Source organism: Aulostomus chinensis, chromosome 11, assembly GCF_037954235.1.
Source record: "Aulostomus chinensis isolate RoL2024-O1b breed Wild chromosome 11, RoL_Achi_v1.0, whole genome shotgun sequence".
In the NCBI taxonomy this organism is placed as follows: Eukaryota; Metazoa; Chordata; class Actinopteri; order Syngnathiformes; family Aulostomidae; genus Aulostomus; species Aulostomus chinensis.
The window spans coordinates 21,673,417-21,694,065 of NC_141330.1; the positions used below are offsets into that span (position 1 = coordinate 21,673,417).

At 40.9% G+C, this 20,649-nt stretch overlaps 1 protein-coding gene across 4 annotated transcripts in view; it reads left to right on the forward strand.

Moving 5' to 3' along the window:
• LOC147253772 (RNA-binding motif, single-stranded-interacting protein 3-like) overlaps positions 1 to 20,558 on the forward strand; it is a 228,604-nt gene extending 208,046 nt beyond the window's left edge. For 2 of the 4 annotated variants that reach the window (XM_086219057.1, XM_086219055.1), the window contains 7 exons: positions 3,383 to 3,479; positions 5,527 to 5,577; positions 13,980 to 14,096; positions 14,472 to 14,558; positions 15,214 to 15,332; positions 16,038 to 16,120; positions 18,294 to 20,558. In XM_086219057.1, the coding sequence (XP_086075183.1) occupies positions 3,383 to 3,479; positions 5,527 to 5,577; positions 13,980 to 14,096; positions 14,472 to 14,558; positions 15,214 to 15,332; positions 16,038 to 16,113 (547 nt within the window). In that variant the 3' untranslated portion in view covers positions 16,114 to 16,120; positions 18,294 to 20,558. Of the gene's footprint in view, positions 1 to 3,382; positions 3,480 to 5,526; positions 5,578 to 13,979; positions 14,097 to 14,471; positions 14,559 to 15,213; positions 15,337 to 16,037; positions 16,121 to 18,293 lie in introns of those variants that run through there. The other 2 variants (XM_086219056.1, XM_086219058.1) reach the window with 2 other exon arrangements.
• The last annotated feature ends 91 nt before the right edge of the window (positions 20,559 to 20,649 follow it).

Here is a 20,649-nt window from a genome sequence, read left to right on the forward strand (position 1 = left end):
CAATTCCTCTTTTTACCAAACTGCTTTTGGCTCATAATCTATCCTTTGTTTTTTTGATCACTCACTTCAAGTGTCTTTTCCTTTTTTTCCCTCTGCCTCCTCCTTCCTCTCTTACTCCCTTGTATCCACCCTCTTCTTATTCTCCTGCCCACGCCTACACATGTATTAGTATGCACATACATATTTTGCCTGGAGACAGTGAGGTGTGTTATAACTTATAGGTCTTTTTTTCAGCAAACCCCTGACAGGGAGACAAGATTTCACCAGGGATCCATTGGCATTTTTTAAATTCAATATGGTAATATTCTCTATGGAGTTACATGTTGAGTTTTTTATTTTAACAGCCAAATTTGAGTTGTTTTTGACAGTATGCTGCTCTGGGCTGATAGATTACCATCAATAACCTTGTCCTCTATCTGCTATTTCTCTCTCAATACACATCAATAATGAAAAATACAATGAACACAATCAGAGGACCACACTGAATAACCTGGTATCATTTGCATACATCAGTGACAATGTAACAGTATTTCTAATGCAAGTCGTACAGATAGGGTCTGTATTCAAGTGCATGATACTTCTTGATTTCAAACTTTTGTCTTGGACTCTGTAGCTTAATTGCTTGCATTCAGGCTACTTCTGTACCTCTTAAATTATTGTGTTTGCCCTGATTTTTTGGGTCAAATCAGGAATTTCCTCAAGAACAGAAGTTAAGGAAAGTGAAAACCTGGAATGACATACACTAGTTGAACAGAAATATGACTCCAAATTAATGACAGTGTTGGTCAGTAAACTACTGAAGATAATCACCATATCAATTTCTAAGGTGTGGCATTAGTGTGATTCAAAAATGTCTTACTGCTGCCCCCACGTGGTCCAAAATTACCTTATTTGGGGGTCTAAGGAAAGGGACTTCTGAGTCACAAACTATGTTCTTTTTAAATGGGTCCCAAATATATAGCAGTCTCATGTTGTAATAGTGTAGCAGGACTGAAATGCGGAGAACGAAGATGGAGCAGGTTGAACTTAAACTTTTAATAAGCAGAACACAATGGATGAACAGGCAACAAAAAGGCTAGAGCAACAGGTTTGGCTACAAATGAGATGACAGGAGTAAAGTGACAAGGATCACACTCGGGTGAAAGTGAGCATGTAAAATATTCACGGCCGGAAAAAAAAGTAGGAGAAGGGAGCAGTCAAATCCCATGTTAAATAAAAAAAAAACCACGTCTGAAAGCGGTTTCATGTTAAACGCGGCAGACACGACGCGCTGCACGGGGTGGAGCGCAAGCAAGCGCAGCGCTACCGAGTTGCTGGGCTTGGTTTGCCCTCTTGTGACGTCACCCTCCTGCACAATGAATGGACTTCCCCCGCGCAGGCTGCGCGTTCAGTGTGAAACTGGTGAAACCGCCTCGACACAGAGTCGTGCCCATGAGCGCGTCGCCGCATGCGAGGCGGCTCTGATTGGCTGACAGACGGACATATGGGTGACGTTACCAGCATTGTTAGTTTTGATTGGTTAAAACCACACGTGATCTGCTTTCAAGAAAAAAAAGAAAGAAAACCAAACAGAGGGCAAAATCAAAGAACGAAGCTGCTGGCTGCCTGAGTGATATTGATCTGTTTTTTCATGTATGCATGTCTGCCTGTTCCCTGTTGTTAGCACTGTAGTGGGCAATTACTGTAAAAAGCAGTTTTCAAAGCATTTCCAGGGGTAGCGCGGGAAGGGTGAGGCTATGGGGGCTGCAGTTGTGTGGGGAAAAGACACCCGAAAATGGGAATAAAAATCACTCAAAACCGATTAAAAACCGTAAAACTTTGTCGGCGGCGCGCACACCCTTTGGGCGTGCCCATTTTTTTTACAGTTCCGGCAAGACTTTTAAGCCACTTTCACCCCTGGTCATTACCCAAAGCTCATGACCATAGATGAGGGTTGGAAAGTAGAGTGACCGGTAAATTGAGAGCCTTTTCCTTTTTGCTAAGCTCCCTTGTCACCACAACAGCAATCTCCTCTGGGAATAAACACCATTAGCCCTTATTACCTGCGGTCGCTAAGTTAAAAAAAAAAAATCCTGCACCTGTCTGTGACAAGTGACCACAGGTGTGTTGAGCAGAATGTGCGCTGCATGCCAGGTGGTGGTCGTGACCAAAGAAGGATGCAGCAGCATTGCTGATACATTTTAGGATTTCAATTGACAGATCCCATGCACAGTAAGCAGAAATATCATGCATTTTGAACATCTGACGGATGCCCACTAACATTACATCCATTCTTGTATCGTAAACAAAAATTCACACACATCTTGCCATGTTTTAGTCATCGAAGAGCTATGTTTATCTCGTCACTGTCTCGTTATGGTCATGAAAAAAGGGGCATCAATGAAATAATTTCGTCGTCATCCTTAACAAAACAACGCAGCCAACTGCCCAGGCTGCCTTTATTCTATATCCCCCCCCACCCCCCCAGAAGAAATGTACTGTCTTTTATGGCTTATGACAGCCAGCCAGCTGTGCTCATGTTATCATTAATCTAAAAAAATACCTATCCTTATATATAAAATCTGAATCCACAATCATAAAATTATATGGATGTATGTCTGTAGAAGTTAGAGGTAACTTAAAATGAGCCAACAAAGCATTTAGTTAATGAATCCATTTTTTTTTCAATCAGGCAACAAATGATTTGTGGCAAGTACAATTTTATAGAATCATTAGATTGAGTTAGAAGAGAAGGGCTTCTCTCCTCTTCCTCCATTTTTCCATCAACAGACTCCTTGTGATCGATTGGGCACAGCAACATGGCCTCCCAGATGAAACATGTCCTCTCTAGCTACACATGATAAATAAAGCACCACAAGGTTAAGTTTATACCACCACAGGATTTTCACAGTGAAATGAAAAGATAACAAGAGATGGAGCAAAATCAAAAGTGCAAACAAGGGTAGAAGGAGAGAAGCAAACAGTTAAAATGCACATGTGCCAGAAACAGCACTTCCCAGTTGATACTATACGTGTAGGAGGAAACAAAGGGCAATACTGAAAAATCTCTTCCACTGACACATATCATTTATTATTTTGTATAGCAGACGATTGTAACATAATGCACACACCACTGTTGTAGTTTCAAGTCTCATTCTCCGCTCTCTTTGAAGGTATAGTGCAGACTGAAGCTGCAATAGTTTGTGCATCCATTTTAGCTTTAATGGCAGATGTCTGATGCATTTTATCAGCTGTAGGTTGACAAAATGGCTAATTTTCACCTTTGAGGCTTTTTCTTCTCTTTGCAGTAAGGTCTCAATAAACATGCTCCTGGTTCAAAATGATCTCTCTTGAATGCATAATGTGGTCCTGATGATGGTCACCTTTTTGTTCTCTTCTATAGGTTCTACTCTACACCATACAGTATCTCCACCAATCGGATGATTGCACAGACATCAATTACACCCTTCATTGCTGCTTCCCCTGTTTCAACATATCAGGTGGGTGTCTGAAGTTTACTGACCCAGACCACACCTGCTGAAGTCCAATAAAGGCTCTACCATGCTCCAGAAATGGGCAGTGACATCTTGAAAAATGCATGGAAACTGTCTGTCTGTCCATGATAGTATACTATATGTTTCAATGAATAAATCTACATTTTTTAAGTTTCCATTCATGTTGATTTCTTTCCAAATCTTTGATACTTTAGGAAAACTTGTATATGTAAGCCAACACAATACTTCAAGGTCCATTTTCTAATGTGGTGACTTTGGCTTCAACATGTCCTTTCATGCAATCTGATCTTCAAATCTTAAATTAATAATTTTGCATACAGGTGACTTGTTGTAATTCTTTGGTTTAAAACTTGACATTTTCTATATTAATTAATTCTCCAAAAGCCACACCAAGTGAAATTGTTCCTTCATTATAATTTCAATTTAAGGTGAAATAGTCCCAAACAGATATAACAAAACATAACACTTTTCTCCAGCATGGCTGTCAATGTGAGGACAGCACAATACCTTATTGTGTATTACTTTAACTCCCCATAGACACATAGGTATGTGAAGATACACATATAACTTCAGTATATGTGCTTACCATAGCAGAGGCCTACATAACACAAACAGACCTTCAGGGACTTGTTTCTCTTCATGTTAGGGCTACCCAGAGGTAGCTGTATAAGAAGAAAGTGGTACAGTATTGTCTGGCCAAGACAGTCTTTGATGATGGAACCTTCACAGTGAAATAGTAATTATTTAACTGTATTGTGGTCTCTGTGGTCTCCATATCCACTAAAAATTATATAACATAACGTCACCCTATTAAAATAATGGCCTAAATGAGTTTTTGATGAAAATTAGTTTTTGGCCTAAATCATCTCTTGATCATGCTGGCCATCTCTGGTAAAATTCCCTAAATCCTTAGTTGAAAGGATCATTTTATATTTTGCCTAAGTCGACATTTTTGATTCTTTGGGATAAAATGTCTGACTTGGGGAATTTAACAAGCTTTCATGATGGCAGCTGCTTCAAGAAGCAACAGGATCAGTTCATGAAACATGTGATGCCCGTCAAATGTCATCACTTTTTTGACAATTTGCCACATAATTAGGCAAATCAAGATGACCGAGAATGAAGATTCAGGGAATAAACTGAATAGAACTGGGATAGGTACAAAAACCCAGCAAAGAAGAGCTGGAAAAGTAAGGAGAGGGACATGCCTCCTCAGTGTTTGATTTACCTAACATTTGTTCAATTTAGGTAAGAGTTATTTAATTTTTGAATTTGCTTTATGGTATTAAAGGACAGGGTATTAATAGTCAGGTTTCAAAAAGTTGCCAAAACTGGATGTTGGAAATGGGTTAAGTTGAATAAAAATCCAGCAAAGAAGACCTGTAGAAGTGAGGAAAGGGAATGCCTCCAGACCAATTTGATTTACCTGACATTTGAAAATTGGCCTAAGTCACTTTATTCTTTAATGTTACATAATTGACACACAACGTTCTATGTATGTCAACAGTCATCCACTGCCAAGGCCTTTTTGTTTGAAATGATTAATAAATATCATATGCTCTGCATTTGGCTAGGTTTTTTTTCTGTTTTCCCAAAAACTTGAAAATATGAATTAGGCCATTATTTTAATGCGGTGACGATAACATACTGTATAGTAGACCTTCCATTTCCACTGTAGTATTCTTTAAGACATATGCCACAGGGACTGAGGCTCTGAAAAAGGCTTGTAAAGACTTTAGTTAATGAGTAATTTTTTTTCTCTTTTCCCTTTGGTTTTTCCTGTCTTTGGTCAATTTGTCATTCTGTCTTTCCTTTGTCCCTCTTTATCTTCTCCCTTCCATCATTTCTTACCCATTTACAACAATTGTCTTTTTGATCTTTTCATTCCTTTCTTCTCATCCTGACCTCCCTTCTGCATTCTTCTCATGGCCATCCTGTCCTTCTTTAATTACTTTATTTCCTTTCTTCCTTCTCTGTCTTCTTTCTATTTCCTTCTCTTCTCTTATCGTATTGTCATCTCTCCCTGCCACAGGTCCAGAGCACATCTTGGATGCCGCATCAACAGTATGTTATGCAGCCTACAGTAAGTTCAATTTACCAGTCTCTCCTCTTTTTTTTCCTGGTCATGTTATCTTTTTCCCAAAGGAATCCTTTTCGCTATTACTTCTTATTTCCTCATTTTCAGATTTGATTCCTTTTTTCTTCCTGTCTGAGTGAGCATACCATCCTATTCATTCATTGTATGTCTCTGGGTCTGGTTGACAGGAAACTCTCTAAATTTAAAGAAAAATAAAAGGTTGTGAATAAATGTATGTATAATATTATGAACTGTTGATATTATGAATGCCAAAATGACAGGCAGCTCACATCTCATATAATGTCTAGAATTCATTTCTCATCTCAGTAACCTGTAGTTGTTATACATTCCTACTTCTTACTTTGACTTAAAAAAAAAAATCATCTCAAAAATATGTTATAACTGCACTTTTATTAAGAAATTCAATCACCAATGTTTCAAAAAGTTAAATAATAAATGCAACAACCCCAAACAAGTGCAGAACTACTCTGTTGAATCAACCCAGGACTTCCTTTTACCAGCAGTAAGAGCTGAACTCTGACTCTGGCATTCACATTAAAAGGCTTCCACTTGCTGGATTCAAAGGGTACTGCAAGTATAATCATGTTTGACTTCTACAAAAAGGGAGACCTATACCAAGGAACAATAGCCCTTAAAGATATTATTATCAGGATCTATTCACATGTTATGTATTATTTACATTTATTTTTCCACCAGTTGCTCACTGCCCCACTGGTGTGCTGGAGGAAATTGTGCTTAAGTGGCCTTAAGATATGGTCGAATTGTCCAACAATACATTCCACATGCTTGTAAATGTAAAATATTTCATCTTGAGTAATTGATATTCTGTTTCCCTGGAAGTGGGTGATGTATCCTTAAGAATTTTAGCCAGCAAATGCTTCATTGACAGCCTTGACATGTCCTCTGCAACAAGTTGTCTGCCAAGCTGTTTTGTTGATAAAAGTTAACGTGGGTGTTTTTTCTGTTTGTTTTTTTTTAATTTAATTTAATGATACAAGGCATTCTTTACTTAAAAAGAGATTGTAATGGTGGCAGATTTTATAATTTACACTTGATGGAATTATGCTGGGGCTGCATGGTGGTGCAGTGGTTAGCACTGTGGCCTCGCGGCAAGAAGGTTCCGGGTTCGAGTCCCAGCTCGGGCGCGGGATTTTTCTGTGTGGAGTTTGCATGTTCTCCCCGTGCCTGCATGGGTTCTCCGGCTTCCTCCCACTGTCCAAAGACATGCAATTCGGGAACTAGGCTGATTGGATTCTCTCAAATCGTACCCCGCCTCTCGCCCGTAGATACTGGGATAGGCTCCAGCCCCCTGCGACCCTAACTAGCAAGGAATAAGCGGAAGACAACGATGGATGGATGGAATTATGCTGTAGATTTAAGTGTGGGTTCCTCTTTTTTTTTTGCTCTATCTATTTTTTATTGTTTTAGTTTGTCTGTTTTGTGTGTTTTATTTCCATTTGAGACAGTCATACGCCTGCAAACTTAAGTTTGCAAAATAGGGATGGAGGATACAGGCCACTATGCATTGAGGAATGGCAAAAAAAGCTGGACGAGCTGCAAGCCTGCGTCAACCACCAGCACGAGTTCAGAACGGCCTCCGTTCTGGCTTTTACAGAGACGTGGTTAAACCACAACGACGGCGACGGCATGCTTCACAGCGACGGCTTTTCACCACCCCTTTGTCTGGACAGAGACAGTGAGCGCACCGGAAAACAACATGGCGGTGGCGTGTGTCTGTATGTAAACAACAGCTGGTGCTCTACAGTCACTGTGAGGGAGAAGCTGTGTACCACAGACATTGAGCTCCTGGCTGTTTCCCTGTGCCCTTACTACCTCCCCAGGGAATTCCCACAGATTTTCCTCATCCTGGTTTACATTCACCCCAGAGCTGATGCAGCTAAAGCCACAGAGCACTTTACCAACACTCTGCACAAACTAGAACTATTATCACCGGACTCTCCCAAGTTCCTACTGGGTGACTTTAACCACTGCTCCCCTGACAAGTCACTCAAAGGTTTCCAGCAATACATTACATGCAGCACCCGACAGGGGAAGACTCTGGACAAATGCTATGGTTCTGTACCAGATGCATTCAAAGCCCTCCCCCTCCCCCCTCTTGGCTCAGCAGACCACCACACCATCCTGCTGGCCCCTGCTTACACCCCAGTCATCAAGAGGATGAAGAAGGTCACCAAGAACATCAAGCAGTGGACAGCGGAAAGTATCTCCACTCTCCAAGGATGCTTCGAATCCACTAACTGGGACAGCCTCCTTTCTCCCTCTGATGACATCAACGACCAAGTTGACACAGTAACATCGTACATCTCCTTCTGTGTGGATAGCATCATCCCCTCAAAAACAGTCACCATCTACCCCAACAACAAACCCTGGATCACCAAGGAGCTTAAGGAAATCCTTAACAAGAAGAAGAGGATTTTCTTCACCGGCTCCGCACTGGAAAAAAAGGAGGTCAACAGGGAAGTTAAGAGGGCCATAAAAACTGCTAAGCTGGAGTACAAAAACACTGTGGAAAAGAAATTCACCACAGGGGACCTCCGCTCAGCCTGGCAGGGCCTCAAAACCATGGCCTCTGTGAACACTGCAATCACCACCCCCAGAGCCATCCAGGTGGAGAGCAGTGACCCCTCCTCCCTCCCTGACAACCTCAACTCATTCTACACAAGGTTTGAGTCGGACAACATCATCCAGCTTGAGGAGACCAGATCTTCATTCAAACCTGGCAGCTCCGCACTCACCGTCCCGACGGAGGACGTGGTGAGAGCCCTCAGGAGGACCAGGGAAAGGAGCTCACCCGGCCCCAACAACATCAGCAGCAGAGTCCTGAGGCACTGTGTGGGCAACTAGGCAGTGTTTTCCGGACTCTATTTCAACACTCCATGGACAGTCACACAGTTCCCCAGCTGTGGAAACACTCCACAGTCATCCCCATCCCCAAAAAAACCAACCCTAAGTCTCTGAACGATCTCCGCCCCGTGGCCCTCACCTCCCTGGTGATGAAGGCCATGGAGAAGATCATAAAACAGCACATCATCAGAGCAACCGACCCCCTGATGGACCCACTCCAGTTTGCTTATCGCGCATGCAGAGGCGTCGAGGATGCAAAAATCTTCATCTTGGACTCCATCCACAAGCACCTGGAGCTTCCTAACTCCTCTGCCAGACTTCTGTTCGCTGATTTCTCATCAGCATTTAACACACTGCAGCCCCACATCCTGGCCACCAAACTCTCCTCCTGCTTCCATCTGGACGACCAGCTTATACTGTGGATTCTGGACTTTCTGACCAACAGGACTCAGAAAGTTCGGGTCAACAACTCCCTTTCGGACCTCCGCTTCACCTCAACTGGCTCCCCCCAGGGCTGTGTGCTCTCCCGCCTGCTCTTCATCCTCTACACAGATGACTGCCGATCCACACAGCCCAACTGCCACCTGGTGAAATATGCTGACAACACAGTTCTCCTGTCACTGCTGTCAGGCCCAGCACAACATCATGGAGCCGCTCTTCAGGAGTTTGTAGAGTGGTGTGACAGCTCCAAACTAGAACTGAACGTCAGCAAGACCAAAGAGATGGTGGTGACCTTCTCCAGCATGCAGAGGGATCTGGCTTCTGCTGTCATCACCACCATCCACGGGAAGCCAGTGGAGGTGGTCGAGGAGTACAAATACCTGGGCACAATCTTTGACAACCTCCTGAACTTTTCTGCCAACACAGAGGAGATTCTCAGGAGGTGTCACCAAAGACTGTTCCTCCTCAGGAAACTCAATTCCTTTGGAGTCAGCGCGCCCATAATGATGACTTTTTACTACGCCTTTGTGGAAAGCATCATCACATCCTCCATAACCTGCTGGTTCCACTCCCTCAGCCTCCAGAACCGGAACAGACTGCAGCGCACTGCATCAGTGTGCTCCAAAATCATCGGCCTGCCTGTCAGAACTCTTTCACACGTTTACAGCCAACAGGCCCTGAGACAGGCAGCCAAGATCATCAAAGACCCCTCACATATACTCCACTCTGCATTTGAATGGCTCCCCTCTGGGCGACGCCTCTGCTGTGTGGCCTACAGAACTGAGAGGAGGAAAGCCACCTTTGTCCCCAAAGCCATTCTTTTCTTTAACTCCAGCTGCTAACACCTTCCCCACACCAACACCCTACACACACACACACCTACATACTCTGCCCGGACTACTCAATATCCTGTCTTCACTGTTACACTGTTTACATTGTCTGCACTTTATTCACTCACTCCAGTCACCTTACTCTTCATTTTACATTGTGTACATACTGTATGTAGTATATTTATTTTATTTGTATCTTTAATCTTATTTTTATTCTCTTATTTATTCCCACTGTCATGTCCCTGTTTTTTTTCTGTTGTTTTTTAATGTCATGCTGCTCAGTTGTACCGTACTTTAATTGCCCCTCGGGATAAATAAAGTCATCTGAATCTGAATCTGAATCTGAATTGGAAGCCTGAGTCTGATGCAGAGAGTGAGAGCAGAGCTGAGAGCTGGCCCTTTAAGAACCCCTCCCCCACTGCACTGTCTCTGATCTGTGCTAGAGTGGAGAGAGAGGAGGAACAACAGAATTGTAGTGTGTAAAAGCTGAATAAGTCGGCATACGTTGGTCAAAAGTGACACATAATACCATATTTTTGTAGGGATATTTGTCAGGAATGCAGTGGTGTGTTTTTAAAAGGTGTGGGATGTATGGTGTAGATGTGAGAAGCGTCTGTTTGACAGTATGTACCCTGAGAGGAGACGGTCTCCCCATGGGCGTCCATTGTCAGCGTGAAACGTGTGTCCCCCACTTTGAGGGCTTATAAAATCCAAATTCATATAAAAACTTTTAATAACTTTTAATCAGCACAGTTGGGAGAGTAATGTGTGAAAGTTTGGAAGCGATACCATTAATGCCGTAGGAGGAGATAGATTTTGTTCGGGGAGTAAAAAAAAGTCCTGATTTTGACAGTTTTGTGCAATTTTTGGACATTCAGTTGTAGATAGGTGAGGGGTCATATTGTATGAATTTTGCATCTACATGAGACGAGTCCAACCGTGTTGGTCCCATGTTTTTAGGACATTCGTGGGGGGAGTTATTATAGCACTCCAAATTATAAAAAATTATCTTTTAGTTGTGTGGCTCCCTAGGTGGCGCTATAGACTTTTGTGGTGGTTTTTTTTTTTTTTTTGATTAGTGAATGTTTAGCCAGACCAGACAATTGTGCCGAATTTCAGCGAATTTCAAGCATGTTCGGGGGGTGAAATTAGATTATGCGCGTTATGCTCATATTGCGCGCGCTCATTGACAGCAAGAACAGTCCAGGACAAGGAATGAATTAAGAACAGAGAAGAGAAAACAACTGCTGCAAACGCATGTCTGGGATGTGCATCCCTAGTCTCCTCTCTGCATAGTCCAAATCCCTGTTAAACAACAAAAGTGTTGGCCACTCATTGTATTTTCTGGATACAGAGGAGCTTTGCAAATTAAAGCTATCAGAGAGGGTGACTCAGAGACACAGTAGCTTAATCCTGTTCCTATGGTAGCAAAGGCTTCACTGGTGTCTCCTCCCTGCTGTGCCTCACTTAATGACTCATACCTTGGATTACTGGTTTGAACTCATTGACAGATCTAGGTATCAAAGCACACCTCTGCTAATCACTTAGCAGTTCATTATTAACATCTTAACAAGTCTGTGGGACTAAAATTCAAAGGTTATGCATACAACTGGTCAATACACATAGCTTCACTGTGACATATGACTACATATTATTCCTCAAGATAATGGAGTAAATGCATTTACTCAATTATCAATACATATAAGCCTGCACCCTATAAAATCTATTCAAACACACACATTTCTCTCCTCCTTAATAAACTTCTTACCTCATCATCCTCACTGTGCAGTAATTACACACACACACACACACACACACACACACACACATTGAAGTGCCTTCTGCACTGTGTTTGTGGGCCTTGATGTAATTCCCAGATTACTTCAACGCACTTCTTTATATATTAATTAGCATAGTGAGGAAGATGAGGTAGGAAGCTTATTGGTGAGGAGTTTAATGAGACATCCACAGTGTGTGTGGGCATGTTGTCCAAACAGGTCTATGGAGATGCAAGTCAGTAGGACGAGTCTCACCACTGCTAGCAGCTTTGACAGTCGGTGTGTGTGTGTGTGTGTGTGTGTGTGTGTGTGTGTGTGTGTGTGTGTGTGTGTGTGTGTGTGTGTGTGAGCATCTGTGCAAATTCAGAATTCTGAATAATTTTAACATACTATAACTGAAGAAGAGGAAAACTTAATATCACTGCAATTCCAGCTCCATGTGTGTTAACTTGTGTGAGTTTGAGTTGTCATGATCACCCCTACAAAAAACTGGATGGATACAAAGTTGTTAACATGACTGCTACTAAACTGGGCTGTTGTCTAAAATACCTGATATGTAATTCTTGTGTCCTTCCAACATTCTGCAGTTCCAGAAGTACTACTGCTCTCTGGAGCGATACCAACATTGATCTTCTGATGCTGTCTAAGCTCATGGAAAGTGGAATTGAACACTTCAAAAACCCTCTTCATTCCTAGAGGCAGCATGAGCTTAGAAGGTAGATCAGGTCATCCCACATTTTCCAGAGGAAGTGTGAAAGTGTCGTAGCATCCTTGTGGAAGCCACTTATCCCCAAACTGGTCCTGATGCTTTTTCGAACAGTTCCTGATGCTTTTTCCAACAATCAGTGAGTGAATGGGCCTTGAGGGGTCATTCATATTTCTTGGGATTGGCAGAGATTTCATGATGTTAAGTGTCAGAATACATGGGTCAATATGATTTTATCATGACATACTGCATTGCAATTGTAGTCTCAATAATTTCTGAAAATGTCAAGTAGAGTTGAAATACAACTCGCTTAGATTCACCTAGTTATTCTAATGAATTGTGCAACACATTATATTGAAATCTCAATGGACAAATTGAGTCAAAAATATTTTATTCAAATTTTTCATTCCAAGTTATTAGAGTAAAATTTGCAGAGTTGCACATTTGTAAACCATTACTGAACACACTGAAATATAGCTGCCATAATATTTTCGGGTGATGATTGTTTGATATTATGATTCAACTGGAGCCACAAACCACCAGGAAAGTGGAAGCTTCGATAAATGGTTGATAAATCGTTGTTTATTGTCAGCGTGTTTAGCAGTTGATGTCACTGAGTGCCACGGTTCTAAAGAAAATAAAGTAATAAATTATGCCTAATGCATGCAAATTAAATACAGTGTATATTTTCAATCAATATGCTAGAACCAGTATCCATAAAACAAATAAACCAAACATTACTCCTTAACTTGGGCATGTTAATGTACTAAACAACAACTTAAACATCATAATGCATATTGTGAGGGTTTACTCACAATGAAACAAACTCAAACACGCATGGCAAACTCAGGTGAGCACCAACACACACAGACAAAAGAAAAGGAGGGAAGGCCTCATCCAGGCCTCTATTTGTAAGGTGGGAGGAACAGTGAGCGGTGCTCCAGTCCCCATCCTCCTTGGTTCTGGGAGGACTGGAGGTCACAGACTTACAGTTTTTAACAATGATATACTGCAATACATTACAGTAGCAATACCAGGGACTGAAATATCAATATACTATCATCAAAAAAATATGATTAACTGCTGTTTTGATTTTTCTTCACAGCCATAGCAATACTACCATTGCAAATGAACCTTGCTTACCGCAGGGTTGCCAGGCTTCTCAGTACACTGTGTGAAGAGTCTCCGATTAAACCCATAGAGCTGTTGAGTCTGTACCAGAGCTGTCGTGGGAAATAAAACACAGCATATCAAGGTGTAAAGGCTGCATCAAAGCTCCTCTCTTCAAAGAAACTAACTGTATAAGCAATTCCACTTTTTTCAGCAGCATGTTCTAGTCAGCCTGCTGATTAGCTGCATTGTGCAAAGTTATGCAGTCGTCAGACTTGACTTGGAAGTCTAGATGTGTTTCATCTAGTTGTATATTTTATCCCATCAGGTTACATGTTGTATCTGAAGTGTCTGCATTTTTCCACTGTAAAATACAGTACATAGACTGTGACTATCTTTTCTTATCTAGCTCCCTGTTTACCTGCAAGTCTTTCTTTGTAAGTGTTTTTCTATTCATGCTCACTTCCTTTCATTTAATGTCCATTCTTCTACTTTAGTCTTCTGATCTGCATATCTCACCTCTCATGATTCATGTTCATGTTTAGTCAGACTGCATGATTATCATATTTATTATTAATTTATCTGCCTCTTGTTGCCAAAAATATGTTGCCCTTTTACCTCAGTGCTGCACTCCGCTGGTCATGTGTCTTGTTTCAGGGTGCTGCGATCACCCCAGGTACAGCCATAGAGCCCAGTTTGTCTCTTCACCCCTCTAGTATAATGGCCCCTCTCACCCAGGAGATGAATCACCTGTCTCTGGGCACTACAGGCACTGTGAGTCTCCCATTTTTCCTCATTCATCTTACTCTGCATACACGTGTGTTTCTTTACCTTTGTATGTATTTAATATAATAGGTGATCTGCTATGATTGAAATCATCTAACTATATAGCCAACACTGTGCTTGTCTAAAGAGCTCTCTCCAGCCTGGTCAAACTATCCAAAATAGTGATTGTACAACTCTAATATGTAATGACCTTGAGAACAAATGACATGTACTGTACTTACTGCCTTACAACAATCTTCCAGTCACGTGTCAAAAATTACTTTTAATCCTGGAATTCTGGAGGACACATCATGTGTGCCAATGTTTTAATAATGACATAATTTTATGCTATGATTGTCTTTGCCCCACGTTTCTCACCTGCAGTACATGCCTGCTGCAGCACCTGCTCCTATGCAAGGAACCTATATTCCCCAGTACACTGCAGTGCCTGCCTCTACCATCACAGTAGAGGTAAGAAGAAAAGAGTGCATATTATATTCATGTAGCAATGCTGTATTTTTATTTTAACAAGTTCTAGTTCTTCAGTTTGTAGGCTGGGCAGCATGGTGGTGCAGTGGTCAGCACTGTTGCCTCACAGCAAGAAGGTTTGTGGTTCGAGTCCCGGCTTGCGCACGGGATCTTTCTGTGTGGAGTTTGCATGTTCTCCCCGTGTCTGCGTGGGTTCTCTCCAGGTACTCCGGCTTCTTCCCACTGTCCAAAGACATGCAAATGGGGACTAGGCTGATTGATACTCTAAATTGACTGTAGGTGTGAATGTGAGAGTGAATGGTTGTCTGTCTCTATGTGTTGGCCCTGCGATGGACTGGCGACCTGTCCAGGGTGAACCCTGCCTCTCGCCTGTAGCCGCTGGGATAGGCACCAGCCCCCCCCCCCCCCCGCGACCCTTAACAGGATACACAGAAAAAAATGGATGGATGGGTTTGTATAATCATTGACAATAATTTATGCTAACTTCCAATTGACCACAAGAACTTTCAGTAAATTATTCAAATGAAAGAAAAATTAAATGGTGGAATCCATCACCTTGAATCAATACCACCGACGCTCTGTGAATTTGTCATGGCATAAGTGATCTAATCATGTCTCTTTGTGTTTCTGGTGTTAGGGCATGGTGGTAGAACCATCTCCACAGACAGCCGCCCCTTCCTCCCAGGATTCCAGCCGGCCTTTATCAGTGGACAATACAGGGGATCATGCCATACCCTACCCTTACCAGCATACAAAGTGAGTGGAGTCTTTGTGTTGTTTTCGATTGTGAAAAGATGTCACAGAATCACCATAACATTCCCCCATTGCACTTTGTAAAACAGCACTTATATTGCCTTTGAATGTAGATACAGTAGAAAGGAGAATAAATGCAAATTTTGGTTTTTGTTAGTGCACAGCAGTGAATGTCCTAGTGGAGCAGCAGTGATGTATCAGCAGGACTTCTTCACCATCTTTTTTCTGCTGTATAAATCGATGTTAATATATTCACACACACACACACATATGTGTGTGTGTGTGTGTGTAAAAGGTTTAATAATTATACAACTGACTGCTAACAGCGTGAGACACAATACATAACAGCAACATTGATATTTACATTCCAGTTAGGATCCATTGCTGATTGTCTTACTCTCTTGTTCTCTCATTCTCGTTCTCACTCTCTCTCTCTCTCTTTGTCTCTCTCTCTTCGGTTCTTTATTTATTATAGCAAGAACTCAGAGTCATTGGAGCTCTAGCGAAAGATTTCAGTATTAAATGCTGCTATAGCTAGAATGTTGCTCTGTTGATGAAAACCTCACAGGGACAGTACGGCTGAGTTTACTCACATCATCACCCAAAATAAAGTCCTCTACAATAAAAATCACTTTCACTGCTGTTAAATTCTCACCTTTAAATTTCATTAATGGTGTGCAAAGTCACAATTTTGTGGTTTGTTGCTAGCTATGGAGACATTTCACCACTTGAAACTGCCCAGCCATGCTCCTCAGATGTCTCAGCCGTGGAAGGACTCATCTAGATTTCAAGTACTATTTTCCTATTTCCTTCTCAAAGTAATTGCCTAAGTCATTTTTTTTGACAGTTTTTTTGGGCTAAAACAACTCCTTATCATGTTTTTTCTCTATTTTTTGCATTTTCTTAAAAACTTTAAAGGCAGGCATAGGCAATTTTTTTTTAAGAAAGCGACGATATGCATCCTTGAACCACAAATTTAAAGTTTAGAGTCTGACTCTCATGAAACTTTAACAACATAAGTTATAAAGACAATGAAACCGCTGAAATAAAAACAAAAGGTTGTTCTCTTTTTCAAATCTATCACAATATAATGGATAATAATCTATGGTATGGAAACTGAGTAATTCATATAAAAACTTTTAAAGATGTTTGAAGAGCAGAGTCGTGTGATTAATGTGTGAAAGTTTGGAAGTGATAGCATTAATGCTGTAGGAGGAGATAGAGTTTGTTCAGGGACTAAAAAAAAAGTCCTCATTTTGACAGTTTTGTCCAATTTGTGGACATTCTGTTGTAGATAGGTGAGGGGTCAGAGTGTATGAATTTTTCATCTTGATGAGACGAGTCCAATGGTGTTGGTCCCATGTCTGTGGGACATTAGTGCAAGCACTTATAGCGCTCTAATTTTTTTTTTAGTTTTTTGGCTTTTGGCAATTGAGTTTTTGTCAATTATTTTTTTTAAATATAAAATTCTTTGCCAGACCGGACGTGCGTGCCAAATTTCAGCGAATTTCATACATGTCTAGGGGTTCAAATTATGGATTTACTTGGTGTGGAATGAAGAAAGAATAATTTATGCGCACTATGCATATTGTGTGCGCTCATTGACAGCAAGAACAGTCCAGGACCAGGTTTTGAATGGGTGTGTATGTGAAAACCGGCTCCGGGCCGTCTGGCCGAGCTGCCTCATGGGTGTTGGGTGGGGCTGGGACACTGTTTAGTGGGTGTTTTTAGTGCTGCTAATGTGTTGCTCTGCCAAGCAAACATAATAGGGTTTTCACCTGAAGTACCTTCAGGCTCAGGCCCTAAAAATACATTCTTCGTGAATCTCTCACAACAAGTATGACATTGAAGTGTGGTGGACTTCATAGAAATGCAGCTGTAGCCCTACCAATAATCATGTTCACAGTCACAGCCACTGCTTCAGTTAAGTGCCAGCTTCTGTTGTCATCGCCAGTGGCAGCGGACTCCTCTATCAGATCATGCCTTTTGAAAGATCATATTAAGAGGTAACTGTAACTTGTAAACCCACAGACTGTCTCTCCTGACTGTCTGTAGTTCTGGCAGATTCTAACTTCACTGTGTACTGAAACTGTGTGCTTGACTGGCCCAACACATTCCCCATTCTTCACAAACAAAAGAGTGCATAGTATTTTGCAACATTATGCAAAAGTATTTAGTATTTAGTAAGACTTAAGTAATAATAATGATAAAATGATAATTATAAACTTTATTTATAAAGCAATGTTCAGACATTAAAAATGTTTAAAAGCAACCCCCCATATACACATACACATGCACATACACATGCACATACACAAACACACACAAATAGCGGGATCTGAGAAATGTAAAATGTGTGGCTGACTACAGAGGAACCATGTCAGGAAACACCATCCCAGGAAGCCGTCTACACTGGGTGCTGCTCACAGCCCAAGGCCAGGATGCCTCTACCAGGTGCCCACCTAGGTCAGTGAGGGGCCAACAGCTGTGAAGAACTGCCATAGACCCTCCACTGGGCCAAGCAGATGTTCACCATGAGTCAGAGACATCCCAGCCAGGGGCAATCCCCATGTGCAGACAGCCCCCGCTGAGGAAACACTAACGACACTGAATAAGAACTTAAAACTCCATGAGATGAGGAATATAGACATAAAACTACATAGACTAAAAATAAATAAATAAATAAATAAAAATACGACAAGTAAAAAGATTAACTTTGTTATAAAAGGAAATAAACATGAAAAGGGCTAATATGTGAATTAATAGGTGGGTCTTGAGCCTGATTTTTAAAATATGAACACTCTCTGCGGCCCTCAGGTCCTCCAGCAAGCTATTCCACATACAGGGGCCTTAATGCTGGAAAGCATCATCAGGGAGAGATGTCACAGCTTTCTTAAAAATAAAACAACAACAACGAATAGTTCTTTCTTTACATACAGCTGACTTTTTTTCTCTCCTCCTCAGATAACAAAACTGGTAACAGTCATCACTGCCTTTAGAAGGACTGCACTGGGGCTCAAGAATCAAAGCGAAACCGGAACAAAGTAAGGTCACATGGACAACACTGAGGGGAGAGGTCTTCCACTGTGCAAGGAATTAAATAAAAGACCAAATTAAAAAAAGATTAAACTTTTTACCTGATCGAAGACAAAGGCAGACAATATCAAAATAGGATTTACTGGACTTGAGGACAATGCAGCCTGCAACTTTAAGTTTCTAACTTCTCATAATGAGACGGAACGTTGCCTCCAAACATCAAAGAGAAGATAAACTGAAATTCAACCAACAAGCTGTACAGAAAAAAATAACTTTTGAATGTCCTGGTAGATTTTCAGACTTTTTGAATAAAAAGTAAGGAAACAAAGTCTATAAAATAGACAGGTTGTCTTCCTCAAATATTAAGCTACATCATTTTCATCCTTTTCATCATTTGAGTAGTTTTCTAGAATATCAATGTTTTCATAAATTGTTATTGCCTTAGTTTTCCCTAAACCTCCAGGAAACTGTTATCATTGTGTTGAATTACAAAGGACTAAGTGATTGGCTGACAGAAGATTTTATTGGAGAGATTTGTATGAATAAATCTTAAAGTCTGTACAGGATAAAAATAATGTGGTTATTTAAGATGACTGTAAATTATGTGGTGCAGTGCAGCTGATGGTAGTTTTTAAGAAAAACATTTATTTATTATAGGAAAGGTCCACTACTCCCTGCAAAATGCAGTTTATTTTTTCTTCGGATGCAGTGTAGTTTCTCCATTGGATCTGTTAATTTTGCTTGTCTGATGCAAAAAAGGTAATATTTCTGGCTTTGAGGAAAAGCAGAAAAAAGCTTGGATTTTGAAACACGCAAAAGCAATAGTTATAGTAAAACTGTTGACAAAGTCTTTCTTAACTGTTGGACGAATGCAGCCTACACAGGGCATATTTTATACCAAAGATGAAGACACAAGGTAGTGAAGAGATCTTCCTTATGTTCTGTTTCCTTTATTCTGTTATCCCTGAAAAAAAAAATTTTTTTTTGCTTGATATGCTGTCTTTGGGGTGATCATTTCATCTGTGAGGACAAAATTGCCTCAATCAGGTAATTTGCTTTGAATCAAACGTGGTACTTACCCAAATAAACTAGTGCTGTAACATCTGTTACACCCATGAAGCTGGTGGCTCACTGACAATAAGTTGCAGGAGAGCAGGGCAGAGACAAAGACAGCTAATGAAGGACAACAGACATACAGAAGGAAAGAGAGGCACAGAGGTAAAGAGAGAGAGAAAGGGAAGAGACTGATGGACAGACAAGGATGTGAGCAGGTGGTTCTACTAGTATTGAATCCTCTGGAATATTAATGTGTACCCAATACTCAATTTCCTATTCCTCAGGTTGCATTGACCAGCTTCACCCACTAATAGTCCAAAACACTGTACCTGTAGATCAAATTATTTTGAATTGTGTCTCAGTCGACACTGTTTACTGTTTTATATCACTGTCTCACCCAACACAAGCCACCTGCATGTGAGCAGGGTAATGGTCTCTGTGAGCAGAAAGGGCATTAGTGTTGAATGAAATCATTAAGCTTCTGTATATTATCCTTTGTTAAAATTTTGTTTTAGTCTTTGTTTGTCCTTTTGAGACCAGACTATGACGTGAGCTGCTATATACTTTTAGGTAATGGCGAATGATGTTATCTCATATTGGGTGGGTTAAAAAAGCTGTATCTCTAGAGCAACAGCAGTTTCATGCCAGAATGAACAGTTTTGTGTTAACTGTTAATGACAAAGGCATCCACAAGTTGTGTGACTCTTTTAAAGTGAAAGAAGTTACTGGTCAAAAAAAGTCCCCTCACATAAAGTGAGCAAATACCATAAAATTTGAGAGAACAATATCCAAGGTAGCTCTGATATCCCTTCCTTGAAGCTCACCTACCTGACACTCTGCCAATGAAACTAAGTGGGCATGCTTTAGTTGTGGTTGGTTTAACCAAAAGTCAAGTTGAAATTACTGGAGAGAGAGAAAGAGAGAGAGAGAGAGAGAGAGAACAACAATTAAAGTAATATTTATGAGATCTTTTTGTATTGGTGTGTAAAAGAAAATGTAACAGAAATAACTGATGCTATTTTTTTATTTGCTTGGTCTCAAGACCTCCTTGTGTTTCAAATTGTAATTTGAGAGTGTAAGTAGAGCCAGTGGATATTGCTGTAGTTTCAAATGTCTCTTTGATTTTTTTTTTTTTAATTAGACAAACCTTTCAATAAAAAAAAATATTTTAAATAATCTGTACTCGTGCAAAAATTATGCTGGCACCACTGTAAAGCAGGTGCACATG